This window comes from Geotrypetes seraphini, chromosome 3 (genome assembly GCF_902459505.1).
Source record: "Geotrypetes seraphini chromosome 3, aGeoSer1.1, whole genome shotgun sequence".
Lineage (NCBI taxonomy): Eukaryota > Metazoa > Chordata > Amphibia > Gymnophiona > Dermophiidae > Geotrypetes > Geotrypetes seraphini.
The window spans coordinates 210,762,299-210,778,310 of record NC_047086.1 but is presented as its reverse complement, the minus strand read 5'-3'; the positions used below and the strand labels follow the sequence as shown (position 1 = coordinate 210,778,310).

The following is a 16,012-nucleotide window of genomic DNA, read 5'->3' as shown; positions in this document are numbered from 1 at the left end:
TGATTTACACTTATTTATAATATCAGGTTAAAAAAACAAAATCATATATAATATCAGGTTAAAAAAACTTAGTCATAATAATTAAACTAGCCAAACTATTTACCAGACAATACATATGAGAAAGGGAGAAAAAAGGATTAAATATAATTTGTAAACAAATAAAAAGGGTTAGGTAATGAAACAAGAGTTTGGGGGAGGTTCAAGCTGGAAGTTTGAAAGAAATGGAGGAGTCTACCAGACCTCCTCATAAAAAAAAAAAGAAGAATTTTAGTCAGATGAAATGTAGTCCCTCACTGGATGGTAACTTGCAGTCTTGTAGATCTGGAAGCGAACTTCCTGCTGCTAAACGTAGCCATTTTGTGTGAGCACTTGGAATAGCAGCAGGGCACGCAGTCATGTCAGCATGTTCATTGCTTCCTGGCATGGGGGCGGAGCAAACTGACAAAACGGAGCAAATTTGCTCTTGATTCATTATAAAGTTCTTCCTCACAGCCTCCCTGGGTGTAAACATTTTTGCCCAGTTACATACAAAGTTTCACTTTCACAATGATATCAGATAATGACCAAATGACCGTCTGTACTACTATTTATCAGTTCTATAGCATTACTAGATGTATATAGCACTATACACAATCATGTGAGAGACAGTCCAGCCGATATTCAGTACTATTTAACCAAACAGAAAGGGCGCTGACCGCTTAAATAACTGATTAAATGGGAATATTCAACATAAGATAACTGGTTATCTCTACTAAATATTGACAGTCAGCTGCTAAAATTGACTGGCTATATCATGCAATAACTGGTAATCTTCAGCATTGAGCGGCTAAGTTTAGCGGCCAAATCGGGCCTTGTAAAAAGCAGCCCTGTCTTTGGCTGCTATAAACATAACTGGCTCACAATGAATATTGACTTAGGCCCAGATTCACTAAGGGCACGGATCGGATCCATGTCCGGGGGGGCTGATTCATGAATTGCCCTCATGCAAATGAGAGTGATCGAAGTTCATGCCTCCAACCGACTGCCCGGTTCACTCTGTAGCAATCCCGACGCATGCGCAGACTATCTGCAGATGGTCTGCGCATGCTTAAAGAGCAGCAACCTTTTTTTTTTTTTTTAACTTTAGCCCAGCGAGCCCGTGGTTTTAACCCGCTTTAAACCTGCCGGGGCAGAAGCAGGGCAGTGCGGCAGGAGAATCACGGCAGAGAGATGGTGCAGAGAGCAGGAGATTCGGGGCAGGGCGGCAAGAGAATCGCGGCAGAGAGTCGGGGCAGAAGAGAGTAGGGCAGCAAGAGAGCTGGAGAATCGTGGCAGAGAGCAGGAGATGCAGTCGGAAATCACTGAACGACTGGTCCCCAGCAGTCGCTTGTTTGTTGATCAGCCAGCCCAGTCGGTGTTGCAGGGTTTTTTTTGTGAATCGCTGCCTGCCTACATTTGAATGCCATTCCACCTCATTTGAATGCGTGGATTGGAGGATGATCGGGACAGAAGTTAGTGAATCGGGTTGGAGAGAAATCGGGTCGCTAAGTGATCGGAACTTGATCGGTGGGCTTAGTGAATCTAGCCCTTAGCCTGTTAAGTTATCATTGGCCAAAAAAATCCCTGGATATTCAATGTTGGTCACCAGAAACGGCACGGCATTGAATATCTGCAATCAGTGCTGACTGCGGGAATTAGCCAGCTGGCCTGCCTCCCGTAATTTGAGTATCAGTCCCAGTCTCCGCATGACACAGCTTGCAATCTATCCAAGACAGATGAACAGGACTAGTAAGGAATTAGGGAGCACCTTTATTATGGCAATGATCAAAACAAAATTGGAATGAAATAGGATACTAGATGTCTGGATTTCCACGGACATGTCCTCCTTTTGAACCTCCTTGTCCGGGGGTTCGTATGGCTTTTCAAAACCTGGCACTTTGTCTGGGTTTTGAAAAGCTTCCAACAAATCGCTGTCGGGCAGGAGGGCATCCGTTCCTGTGCATACGCGTGACATCCTTGCATTGGGGGCGGGATCGGGGCGTAACGGGGTGGGGATGGGTGGAACTGGCTGGGCCTGGGAGACGGGTCTAGGGGGATCTGGATTTTCCGTTTGGAAAATCTGGTAACCGTATCTACAGGAAATGAGGGTCTTCAGGAGGGGGAAAGCTCTTGATGGGGAGAGATGAAGCTCTTGTGGATGGGAGTCAGGAAAGCTTGGGGGGGGGGCAGTTGGGAAGAGAATTGGCAAGGGGGAAAAAAAGCTGATATTCGGCCCACTACCTGGTTAGCTAACTGGGTAAAGTTAGATCAGCCTTTCTGCTGTCCTAGCTCTACCAGGTAAGCTAACTAGGTAGCAGGCTGAATATCGTCACTTCCCAGTTAACTACTGGCTCTGCTCCCAGCCTGCTTCACCTCAATACTAACTGGATAGAGAGCAATTCTGTAAAGGTTGTGAAAAGTTAGGTGACAAGATGTAGCATACTAAGCACTAAGGCCCATTTTCTATAAACAGCACCTTAACTTAGGCACTGGAAGGCACTCTACCAGTGCCTAAGTTAAGTGATAAACACTGTTTAAAAAATATTTTAAAATAATTTTTACCGGCACCTAAAACACCAGCGCCGGAATCACACCTACATAGGCGCGATTCATGTCAAAGGTAGGTGCTGGAAATGTAGGCCTTGAAAACCGTGGCGTACATTTCCAGCGCCTACCTGTACCAGAGGTGCGATTCTCTAAACGGTGCCGTCCCATGATTGGCACGTGATCAGCGGCCACTTTTAAGGCGGCTGCCGACAATGGTGCCATTTAGAGAATCCTAAGTACAGTGGTTAGAGCTACAGCCTCGGCTCCCTGAGGTTGTGGATTCAAATCCCGCACTGCTCCTTGTGACCCTGGACAAGTCACTTAATCCCCATTGCCCCAGGTACATTAGATAGAGTGTGAGCCCACCGGGACAGTTAGGGAATAATGCTTGAGTACCTGAATAATTTGTAATCCACATAGAATTGTAGGATATGCAGAATATAAGTTGTTAAAAAAATCCGAGCCTAATTCTATAATAGCATCTAGGTGCTCAACATGCGTGCACCTAAATGTGGATGAAGCTTTTTGTACTGGTATGGTGAAACTGAAGACCCGCTTAGAGACTATACAAAGCTGGATGTCTTTGAAAAATCTGGCTCTGAATCTTGCAAAAACAGAATTGATGATAGTGAGTCTGTAACAAGTCCTTTACAGTATGAGTCTGTGTTGTTTCATAGAGTTACACTTCTGGTGAAAGATCATGTCATGAGTCTTGGGATTATCTTAGCCTATGAATTGATGATGCAGGCCCTGGTGAACTGAGTAATTCAAAGCACATTTCTCCAACTGCGTGTTTTGAGTAAAGTAAGACCCATGTTGCTGTGGGAAGATTTTTTTTTCGTGGTTCAGAGTATGATGTTATCCAGATTGGACTACTGTAATGTGGGCCTTTCACAAACACAATGGAAGGCACTGCAGTATGACTGGTGACAAGTTTGGATCGTAGGGGTCACGTGGCTCCTGTGTTGCAGAATCTTCATTGTCTCCCTGATTATTATTGAATTAAAATTTAAACTACTGACTCTTGTGCAGTTTATAGTCTGACTCTAGTGCATATGAGGAAGGTATTGCAGCTTTATTGTTCCCCTAGGGGTTTGACATCAGAAGGACTGTCAGCTTTCAGTGCCACCTTTTGACAAAGGTGCATTACCCGAAAAATAAGGAGGCAGCATTGTTAATGGGTTGCCATGATATTTGAAAGTGCTTGCTGATTTTTCTAAATTTATAAAGCAACTGATGGCACATGTTTGTAGAGGCAGTGTTATGTTTTGGTGATGGACTAGGAACAGGCTATATATGTTGTTATGTTTTATCCTTCTGTTTTTATTATGTATGTGTTTTTATAACCTGCCTAGTTTTGGGCAAGCTAAAAGTATTTTAAATAAGTAAAATGCCACAGAATATCGCTGCTTGGGTCCAGTGAGTGCTACTTATTGCCAACCAGAAAACTAACTTTAAATATTGACCCCTAAATGTCAGATAACATAACATTTCTATACTGCATTACCCTTCAGATCTATGCGATTTAATAAAAAGAAAATACTGCTACAACATAGAATGAAATACTTTTTCAATCTTTCAAAAATTTCCTAAATAATAAGTCTTTAGTTTCTTAAAATTTTGATATGATGTAGATGTAAATAATAATTGATGAAAAACAATATCCCAAGTAGCTTCCTGAATAATTACAGTAGTCAATTATATATTTTGTAGTGGCAACCTTAGGGCGATGGAAAATCAAAAAGGGAAGCTATCCGAGTAGAACATGTATGATGGGAAAAAATAAATTGATCAATACCAGACATTTTGTAACACAGGCAACTGAACTTGAACTGCACTCTAGCTTCCATGGGGATCCAATGCAGCTCCTTGAAATAAGGCGTTATGTGGTTCGAATTGCTGTATTCTGTATTAATCAATGTTTAGTTATACATTTTTACATGGTCATTCAGAGAGAGATGATGGGGGTAATCATGAAGCCTGAAATATTATTATGAATGAATGAGTACAAGGCTTGCCTAGGGCACCTAAATGTCCAGCCTGTTCATTTCTGCATTTATCCACTTAGGCAGAATTAAACTTATAGAAGTAGTTACCCATATGAGCTACCATTAAGATGTGTTGGTTATTAGTAACTAGGGTGGTTATTTTAGAAACATCCACACGTTTAAGTGGTGACCTTTAAACATAAATGCCAATGCAAAACAGGAGTCATTCAGAGTTGTGGAAGCTCACTACACTTCTCCCTCCGAATTCACGGTGATTGAGGATGATCAGACCTGCGAACAGGGAAAAACTGCGAATAACTTTCTCATATGTTATTCATGGTTTTCTGTTAAAAACCATCGAGAATATGATAAAATTGCGAATAATATACGATAAAGTTAAAAAAGCTGGCAGAGGAGGCCAGAAACGTTGACGGTCTGAAGCTGCCAGAGGACGGATTGTGCTTGCAAAATGCCTAGTATTCTAAAAGGTGCCATACTCATGGATGACGTACTGTAATTTTGGGGGGAAGAGCCAGCACGCTAAAAATCGCGAATAATTGAAGTTGCAATTGCTGAAACCACGAATACGGAGGGAGAAGTGTATATCTAAATGGCAAGGGAACGTGGGGAAGGCGGGAAGAGGGAGTGGTGTAGGTGTGATAAAAATACAGATGTTTATTCTTCTTTTTCATCTGTATCTGTATTGAGAAACCTGAATGTTGGGATTTAGACCTGCTTCGAGGCATGACTGAAGTGTCTTCTCTAGGGGCAGTGCTAAATCCCAACGTCACTAGAACCATGAAGGCAGGCCATCCCCTCCCCAATCACAGCCCCACCTTGATGCCAAACTCCCCTCCCTTTTCCATAGGGGTCAAGCTTCTATATATGAGCATAGAAACCTGACTTCTAGCCATAATGTGATATTTTAGACCCCCAGAAGGCACACTCTCACCCCATTACCCATCAGGGACTCCAGAAAGCCAAGAAACTGGGTCAGGGGCTAGGGAGTAGGGGGCCTTAAGCTACAGGAGAAAGTTTTTGGGGGAGGCTGTCAAGTATCGGGCTTGTGCCTACAAGTGGAGGCCTCCCCAGAGGGAGGAGCGGTAGAGATGGTTGAAGGGTTGACTTTGGGTGATGGCTCTTGGGCAATAGCCAGGAGGCAGTTACTGACACTTGTCAGGAGTTGGGTGATGGTGATGGGGGTAGGTTACTGATATTAGGAAGGTATAAGATTTGTAATCAGAATTAATCATTTATATTTTAAGCTTTTTATTTTATTTTTTTACAGTATCCAAGACCAATCTCTCTGTGCATGAGGATAAAAACCGTGTTCCATTTGTGAAGGTAAGGAAGCTCTGTGTATTGTAAGAGTCTGGAGAAACACATCACTAGGGCCATGTCAGCAGGAAAGCACACTACAGTGTGATCTCACCAATTTTGACTCTCATCCCAGCGAAGTAGAAGAGATGTCAAAATCCATACACTTACATCTGGCAGCAGATTATTGTACTTCTACAATATCCTGCATGAAAACATGAACAGGTTTTATTTTATAATACTGCATATTCTCAAATATAAACCTAGATTTTGGGGCCAAAAATTGGGGTCTCGGTTTATATTTGAGTCCTCCCCCTCTCAGACCTCTACCTTTAAGCCCTGCTGATCCAGGGGTGAGCCAGGGCAAGAGTGATCCTCCTATGCTTTTGCCCTGTGCAGTCTCGCTACTCAAAATGGCCGACAAAAGTTTATTTATTTATCAACTGCCTTTTCATGAGGAGATTCAACCAAAGTGGTTTACAATACATTGAATGATAATCAGGTACTCTTAAGTGTTTTCCCTATCAATCCTGGCAGGCTCACAATCTGACTGTGGTACCTGGGGCATTGGAGGGTTGTGTGACTTGCCCAGAGTCACAGGCTGGGATTGAACTCACAACCTCAGGGTGCTGAGACAGTAGCTCTAACCACTAGGCCACCTCTCCACTGAACAGTAACCTCACGAGTCTCCTGTGAGCAGTTTATATTCACGTCAATCTTTTTTCCCCCTTGAGGGGCAAAAGGTTACCTCAGTTTATATTTGGATGGGTTTATATTCAAGTATATACGGTAATAACTACAGGGTAACTTTTAGTTCATCTATAAAATATTATTCTGGCTCTGAAGATTTAGCCAGTTCAGTTGGAAATTTCTGAGTGATGTGGTTGCTACTTGTGTTGGCCAAACTAAGTTTTTTTCCCAAATGGTATCAGCAACTATGGAGCTTGTGGATAGAAGTGGAGACTAGTTTTCTTCCTCCCCATTTCCTCCACTCTAACCAAAGAGGTGTTCCAGTGCGCCTGGTTAAGATCGTTATAGCTGTTGTCATTATCGGCCCAATATTCAAAGCATTTATACTCTTTGCTGGGGATTATATATTGGAGGTAAGGAATTTGAGATATATACTGAGTTTGGTATATATCATGGTGAGAGAGCTAAATTTATGAGCATAACTTGTAAATTCCTAAATTAAGATTAATTTTCAGCTGAAAACTTATACTCCTATGTTTTGCTGAAAATCGGGCTCAAAGTTAGCAAGCATAACCCTTTGAAGTCCAAAGGGTTATGCTAACAGATTTTTTGCCCAACTCATAGTAACATAGTAGATGACGGCAGATAAAGACCCAAATGGTCCATCCAGTCTGCCCAACCTTATTCAATTTTTTTTTTTTTTCTTCTTAGCTATTTCTGGGCAAGAATCCAAAGCTTTACCCGGTACTATGCTTGGGTTCCAACTGCCGAAATCTCTGTTAAGACTTACTCCAGCCCATCTACAACCTCCCAGCCATTGAAGCCCTCCCCTGCCCATCCTCCACCAAACGGCCATACACAGACACAGACCGTGCAAGTCTGCCCAGTAACTGGCCTAGTTCAATATTTAATATTATTTTCTGATTCTAAATCTTCTGTGTTCATCCCACGCTTCTTTGAACTCAGTCAGTTTTACTCTCCACCACCTCTCTCGGGAGCGCATTCCAGGCATCCACCACCCTCTCCGTAAAGTAGAATTTCCTAACATTGCCCCTGAATCTACCACCCCTCAACCTCAAATTATGTCCTCTGGTTTTACCATTTTCCTTTCTCTGGAAAAGATTTTGTTCTACGTTAATACCCTTTAAGTATTTGAACGTCTGAATCATATCTCCCCTGTCTCTCCTTTCCTCTAGGGTATACATATTCAGGGCTTCCAGTCTCTCCTCATACGTCTTCTGGCGCAAGCCTCCTATCATTTTCGTCGCCCTCCTCTGGACCGCCTCAAGTCTTCTTACGTCTTTCGCCAGATACGGTCTCCAAAACTGAACACAATACTCCAAGTGGGGCCTCACCAATGACCTGTACAGGGGCATCAACACCTTCTTCCTTCTACTGACTACGCCTCTCTTTATACAGCCCAGAATCCTTCTGGCAGCAGCCACTGCCTTGTCACACTGTTTTTTCGCCTTTAGATCTTCGGACACTATCACCCCAAGGTCCTTCTCCCCGTCCGTGCATATCAGCTTCTCTCCTCCCAGCATATACGGTTCCTTCCTATTATTAATCCCCTTCAGCAGGCCCCCCTCACAGTTTCGGGCCCTAGGCACGTGCCTACTGGGCCTATTGATTAATCCAGCCCTGGTTATGAACCTTATTTAAGAGCACTGCATATTCTAAATATTGGGCCCTATGATCAGACTATTATGTCTGAAAAGGTGTGGGGGATGGAGGAGATAAATTTAAACAGTACTGCATAGAGCTCTGTTTGATGGGAAAGACTACGTTTGCTCTTTTGCAGGGATGCACCGAGCGCTTTGTCTCCAGCCCAGAGGAGATTCTGGATGTTATTGATGAGGGGAAGTCGAACCGACATGTTGCTGTCACTAGTGAGCATTTGAATAAAAGATTTATTATACATGTTTGCACATCCATGTATATTTGTGGGGCTTCTTTACTAACATTTGGAAATGGTTTCCATAGTAACTTCAAAGCCTGTGCGTAACCTTCATAGTATCTATCTATAGTTACCACAGAGGAAAAAATATTATGGCCCAAATTCTATAAATGGTGCCGCTAGTTAGACACCCTAACAGTGCCATTTTAAATTGGTTTAATTGCCTTTAATTGATGCGATAATTGATTGAGTCATTTAAAAGCAATTAAAATCTCATTAAAAAAAAGGACGGTGCCTCCACAAATGGAACTGGAATTGTGTAGGTGGAGGCATCTACTGTTGCCTAAGGGTAAAATAGGCACTGGAAGTACTCTTAGGCGTCAGTAGGCGCCTCTGCAGTCGTGATTCTTGTCACAGGCTCCAGAAATGTAGGCCTTGAAATGCTTGGCCTACATTTCTGGTACTTATAAATGGCGCCGTTGTGTGATTGACATGCAATCGGTGCTGCTTTTGTGGGCGGCTGCCGATCATGGTGCCAATTATATATGGGCCTATATGATTGCTACGGTTGTCCACGCCTTGTCGCATCTGAGTAAATGGAACAATTTCAGCTATTGTGCTGTGGCTTTCTTCAGAGTATGCTGTGAGATCTGCAATTTGTCTTGATATATAGTGGGGTTTGAGATGGGTGGTTTCCTCAGGAAGGAAGGTGATTTTGGCAGGAAATTGAGGTGGGAAACTCAGAAATTTGAATTTTGGCAGAAAGGTTTATTGGCCACTAAGTTGAATTTTGGTGGGAAAGGTCATTGATAACAAATTTAAATTCTGGTAATTCATTGGGATATTTCAGTGGGACATTGCCAAAATTCAAATTTGTGACCAATGGATTTTCCCACAGAAATCTACTTCCTTCCTAAGGAAACGACCCATCTCAAACCCCAGCCAATCAGATTTGAAACCCTACTATATTTAAAGAAAAACTGCAGACCTCACAGCATACTCTAAAGCAGTATATCTCAAACTTTTTTGAGCCGGGGTACACTAAAGGTAGCGGCCACGGCTTGAGGCATTCTGGGTGACAGGACAAAAGCGCCCAAGACATTTGAGAGCGGACATTTGAGCGCAAGACTTCAGTGCGCTGCTCTAAAAGCTTATTTTAAAGGGCTCCAACGGGTGGTGTGGGGGGAACCCCCCACTTTACTTAATACTGTTCAGAAACCTTAACTTTTTACCTATTTTTTCAGGGAAAAGTTAAGTTTTTTGTATAATGTGGGGGTTACAACCCCGCAAAACCACCCCCAACGGCAGCGCCAACACTATTTAGTAAAGTGTGTGTGGGGGGGTACACACTCCCATCGGAGCCCTTTAAAATAAGCTTTTAGAGTGGCGCGCTGAAGTCTTGCGCTCAATTGTCCGCTCACAAATGTCGGCGCGCATTTGTCTCGCGCACTTCTGACTGTGAACAGTCGTTCTGTGCTAACAGCTACCATGCATTAATTCACTTGGTAACTGTTTTCAGCACCTTGGTGTTTTCAGCACCTTTGCTCTGCATCTCTCACTCATGTTAAGCATAAAAAAGTAGTGTTTTTTCCTTCCTTTCTTTCTTTTTCTGTGTGTTGTTTCACTTTCTCTCTCTTTGCATCTCAAGAGTAAAATTCAAGAAATGTTATTGGGCAATGTGATTTGTACATGTTGCCAGAGTAATACAATAGGGTAATTGGGCGACAGCGGGAGGGAGTGGGCATCTCGCCCACTTAAGGTGGGGGGGTTTAGTAGTGTCGGGGGATTGTGCAACACGGTGGTAGGGAATGAGCATCCCTCTCGCTGGCTGGGGTGTCCGGAGGTTGTGGGAGAGAGTGGGCATCTCTCTTGCCAATCTTTGATTTGTTTTTTTGTTCTTTTTACATGTGCTGGTGTATTCTGTAAATATGCTGTTATCCCAGGACAAGCAGGCAGCATATTCTTGACTGATGGGTGACGGCACCGACGGAGCCCCGGTACGGACAATTTTAGAGTGATTGCACTCTAAGAACTTTAGAAAGTTCTAGCTCGGCCGCACCGCGCACGCGCGAGTGCCTTCCCGCCCGACAGAGGCGCGCGGTCCCTCAGTTTCTTAGTTTCCGCGGAGCTAAGAAGACGCGTTTTCAACGGCTGTTGAAATTTTTTTCTCTTTGCCTTCCCACTCGCGTAAACTCTTGATTATTTAATCTTATTTCTTTTCTTTTTTCTTTTTTGTAAAAAAAAAAAAAAAAAAAATCCTTCATTTTTTCTTTAATTTAATCTTTCCCCGGCGGGGCCTTCTGCCACCATCGAAGCCTCGGCCTTCGATTTGGCTGAAGCCGTTTTTCCTTTCATGCCCCCTCAACCGGGTTTTAAAAAGTGCCAGCGGTGTGCTCGGCCTATATCTCTCACGGACCCACACAACTGGTGTTTACAGTGTTTGGGTCCTGAGCATCAGGCCTCTACTTGCACCCGCTGTGCCACTCTAAAAAAACGGACATTAAAAAATCGCCAGATCCAGCAGCGATTATTGTTCGGTGCCGAGATGTCCGACCCCGTTCCATCGACTCCAGCTTCGGCACCGATTCAGTCGGCACCCTCTTCTTCGACGCCGCGTGATTCCGCACCGGCGTCTCACCAGTCAGGTAAGCCGGCTAAGAAGCCTTCCCCGCTGGAGCGTCCTCCGGTCTCGAGTGCAGTGAGTCCAATCCTGCCGACTGTGAGACGCCAGCGGAAGCGTTCCGCCCCTATAGAGGTGAGTCCCTCGACATCGGGCTCCTCATCTCCGGGGCGTCGAACGGCACCGCAGGTACCGCAGAAGAAAAAGGCGGTACCGGTGCCATCCCTTGATGACCGCATCACGGCCATCCTTCAGGTGCAGCTTAAGGACCAATTAAAACAGCTCCTTCCTGCTATCCTGGCTCCGAACCTTCCGGTGCCGGTCCGCACCGAGCTACCGGTACCGATTATGGAACAGCCTGTGTTACCTGCTTCCACTGTTTCGGTACCGCTTCAACTAACCTCATCGGTATCAATGCCAGTTCTTGCACCGGAGCCGAGAGCTCACCATCAATCGGTGCAGACTTCGGCACCGGTGCGACCGATAACATCTCCTGACTCGATATCGATGAGGTCGGGTAAGTCGTTACACAAAACCCGACACTTACAATCATCGACACCTGAGTCTCGGGACCATACTCCCCATGTCAGGGATCCTGTTCTGTGGGGAGACTCAGAGGAACCCTTTCTTTCTGAAGGCGAATGTTCCTCAGAGGAGGAGGATTCAACTGTCCCTGACCCATCCTCCAAACAAGTCACTTCCTCTTTCTCCTGCTTTTTGAAAGAGATGTGTGACTCCTTATCCATTCCTTTGGAGGCTGAATCCAAAAAGTCCAAAGCTTTTTTGGATGCCCTTGATTTTGACCAGCCTCCAAAGGAATTTTTGAAACTCCCTCTTCATGACATCTTGAGGGAGACTTTCTATAAGAATTTAGAGACTCCTTTAACTGTTCCAGGGGCCCCACGTAAACTGGATTCTCTATATAAGGTAATTCCCATTCCTGGGTTCGACAAACCTCAACTTCCACACGAATCCTTAACTGTCGAATCCACCCTTAAAAAATCTTCAGGAGCCAGTGTATATGCATCGGTACCTCCTGGCAGAGAAGGTAGAGCATGGATAAATTTGGTAAGAGGCTCTACCAAAATGCTATGTTAGCAAATAGAGCTAGCAATTATGCTTTTCATTTTTCTTTTTATTTGAAGCATCTCCTTACCACCATGGCTTCCTTCGAAAAGTACCTTCCTTCACGAAAACATCACTCCTTTCATACCTGCTTGTCGTCTCTTTTTCAATTACGTAAGTTCATGGTTAGATCCATATATGACACCTTTGAACTTACATCCAGAGCGACAGCAATGTCGGTAGCTATGCGTCGCCTGGCCTGGCTTCGGGTATCCGACCTTAATGTTAATCATCAGGATCGGTTAGCCAACGCCCCTTGCCTAGGGGATGAGCTCTTTGGGGAATCCATAGACTCAACCACACAAAAGCTCTCTGCTCATGAGACACGCTGGGATACCTTGCTTAAAAATAAAAAGAAGCCTCCTCCGCCAAAACCATATAGGCAGCAGTCGGCCTATCAACGCCGCTTCACAGCTCGGCCATTACCTACCACTGCTCAGCAACCCAGGCGTCAAAGGCAGCAACAACGTCAGCCTCCCAGACAGCAGCCACAGCAGCAACCTGTGAAACCACCTCCTCAGCAGAAGTCACAGCCCTTTTGACTTCATTCTCCACAGTATAGCCAGTATTCCTATTCCTGCTCTCCTGCCTCAACCTATAGGAGGTCGACTTTCTCTGTTCCTCAGCCGATGGGAAGTTATCACTTCGGACCAATGGGTCCTCAACATCATCCGCCACGGCTACTCTCTCAACTTTCAGACTCTTCCATCCCAAAACCTGCCAAAAGAGTCTGCTTTGAACAGTCCTCAATCTGCCCTCCTCATTCAGGAAGTTCAATCCCTCCTTCTTCTAAACGCTATAGAAGAAGTTCCTCAAGATCAAAAAGGGCAGGGATTCTACTCCCGTTATTTTCTAGTCCCCAAAAAAACAGGAGATCTCAGACCAATTTTGGATCTCCGCGATCTCAACAAACACCTGGTAAAAGAAAAATTCAAGATGCTTTCTTTAGCCATCCTTTATCCTCTTCTCAATCAAAACGACTGGCTATGCTCCCTCGATCTCAAAGAGGCATACACTCACATACCGATCCATGTAACCTCAAGACAGTATCTCCGTTTCATGATCAATCATTGTCATTACCAATACAAGGTGCTGCCCTTCGGCCTTGCCTCCTCTCCAAGGGTCTTCACCAAGTGTCTCATTGTGGTAGCGGCATTTCTACGCTCTCACCACCTCCAGGTCTTCCCTTACCTGGACGACTGGTTAATCAAGGCCACATCCGCTCAAGCAGTTCTACTGGCCACCAACCAAACCATCTTGTTTCTACGAATTCTGGGGTTCGAGATCAATCTACCCAAATCTCATCTCACCCCCACTCAGAGACTTCAATTCATTGGAGCGATCCTGGACACACTCCTCATGAGAGCTTTCCTACCATCCAATCGTCTTCAGACCCTTCAGTCTCTATGTCAGCAGGTGCTTTCGCTGCCTTCCATCTCAGCCAGGCAAATGATGGTACTCCTGGGGCACATGGCATCTACAGTTCATGTCACGCCCCTCGCACGTCTTCACCTGCGCACTCCTCAATGGACCCTTGCTACTCAGTGGTCCCAAGCGACGGATCCTTGTTCACGACACATATCTGTGACATCATCTCTTTGTCAGTCTCTTCAATGGTGGTTGGTATCCTCAAATCTATCCAGAGGTCTTCTATTCCATCAGCCCCCTCATCAACTGGTCATCACCACCGACGCCTCTCTTTATGCATGGGGAGCTCACTTGAACGAGTTCCAGACTCAAGGTCTTTGGACAGCCCAGGAAAAGAAGCATCAAATCAATTTCCTGGAACTCAGAGCGATGTTTTATGCCCTCAAGGCCTTCCAACATCTTCTCTTTCCTCAGGTCCTTCTGTTGTGCACAGACAATCAGGTTGCGATGTACTACATCAACAAACAGGGTGGGACAGGCTCTCGCCTTTTATGCCAAGAAGCCCAAAAGATCTGGAATTGGGCCATAGATCACCATCTCTTCCTGAAAGCTATCTACATTCAGGGAGCACAGAATTCTTTAGCGGACAAACTCAGCAGAATTCTCCAGCCTCACGAGTGGACACTCGATCCTGTAACTCTGCAGTCTATCTTCACTCAATGGGGCACTCCTCAGATAGACCTCTTTGCAGCTCCTCACAATCACACCGTCTGGCAGCGGATGCTTTTCTCCTAGACTGGTCGAATCTGTTCCTGTACGCCTTCCCTCCTCTGCCTCTAATGTTGAGAACCTTATTCAAGCTCAAGAGGGAACGAGCCACAATGATTCTGATTGCTCCGAGGTGGCCCAGGCAACATTGGTTCTCCCTTCTACTTCAACTCAGTTCCAGGGAACCTTTTCTTCTTCCTCTGTTTCCTTCTCTGCTTACGCAACAGCAGGAAACCCTTCTACATCCCAACCTCCAGTCTCTGCACCTGACAGCTTGGTATCTCTTGGGCTGACATCTCATGATACTCTTTTATCTCAGCCTGTTCGTTCCATTCTGAATGCCTCCAGGAAACCAACCACTCTGCAATGTTACCATCAGAAGTGGACGAGATTTTCCTCCTGGTGTCTTCTTCATCATCTTGATCCAACTTCTCTGGCAGTGGAGACTTTGTTGGATTATTTGCTTTCTTTGTCTGACTCTGGCCTTAAGTCCTCTTCCATCAGAGTCCACCTCAGTGCCATTGCAGCTTTTCATGAGCCAGTCCATGGAAAACTTCTCTCAGCTCATCCCCTGGTATCCAGGTTCATGCGAGGGCTTTTCAATGTGAAACCACCTCTTAAAGCCCCTCCTGTTATCTGGGATCTCAATGTGGTTCTTTCCGCCTTAATGAAGCCTCCATTTGAACCTTTGGCTACCTCTCCTTTCAAGTTTCTCACTTGGAAAGTCCTTTTCCTTATTGCTCTTACCTCTGCCAGGAGGGTCAGTGAGCTTCATGCGCTGGTCGCAGATCCACCTTTTACGGTTTTTCACCATGACAAGGTGGTTTTGCGTACACATCCAAAGTTTCTCCCTAAGGTTGTCTCTGAATTCCATCTCAACCAATCCATTGTTCTACCTGTTTTCTTTCCAAACCCTCATTCTCATTCTGGAGAACAAGCTTTACATACTTTGGATTGTAAAAGGGCTCTGGCTTACTATCTAGAGCGTACGAAACCCCACAGATCAGTTCCCCAACTTTTTCTGTCCTTTGATCCAAATAAATTGGGACGTCCCGTTTCTAAACGTACGTTGTCTAATTGGCTGGCAGCGTGCATTTCATTCTGTTATGCTCAGACCGGACTGACACTGGAAGGTTCTGTCACGGCCCATAGAGTCAGAGCAATGGCAGCTTCTGTAGCTTTCCTCCGTTCCACTCCTATTGAGGAAATCTGCAAGGCTGCTACTTGGTCCTCAGTTCACACTTTTACATCTCATTATTGTCTGGATGCTTTCTCCAGACGGGATGGACACTTCGGCCAATCTGTTTTGCAAAATTTGTTTTCCTAATGGCCAACCTTCCCTCCATCCCTCTTTTTGTTAGCTTGGAGGTCACCCATCAGTCAAGAATATGCTGCCTGCTTGTCCTGGGATAAAGCACAGTTACTTACCGTAACAGGTGTTATCCAGGGACAGCAGGCAGATATTCTTGCGTCCCACCCACCTCCCCGGGTTGGCTTCTTAGCTGGCTTATACTAACTGAGGGACCGCGCGCCTCTGTCGGGCGGGAAGGCACTCGCGCGTGCGCGGTGCGGCCGAGCTAGAACTTTCTAAAGTTCTTAGAGTGCAATCACTCTAAAATTGTCCGTACCGGGGCTCCGTCGGTGCCGTCACCCATCAGTCAAGAATATCTGCCT

The 16,012-nt window shown here is 45.1% G+C and overlaps 1 protein-coding gene across 2 annotated transcripts in view; it reads left to right on the top strand.

Moving 5' to 3' along the window:
• Positions 1–16,012, top strand: part of KIF5A (kinesin family member 5A) — a 228,937-nt gene that overhangs the window by 96,278 nt on the left and 116,647 nt on the right. For both annotated transcript variants that reach the window (XM_033938995.1, XM_033938996.1), the window contains exons 6-7: positions 5,842–5,897; positions 8,362–8,449. In XM_033938995.1, the coding sequence (XP_033794886.1) occupies positions 5,842–5,897; positions 8,362–8,449 (144 nt within the window). The remainder of the gene's footprint in view (positions 1–5,841; positions 5,898–8,361; positions 8,450–16,012) is intronic.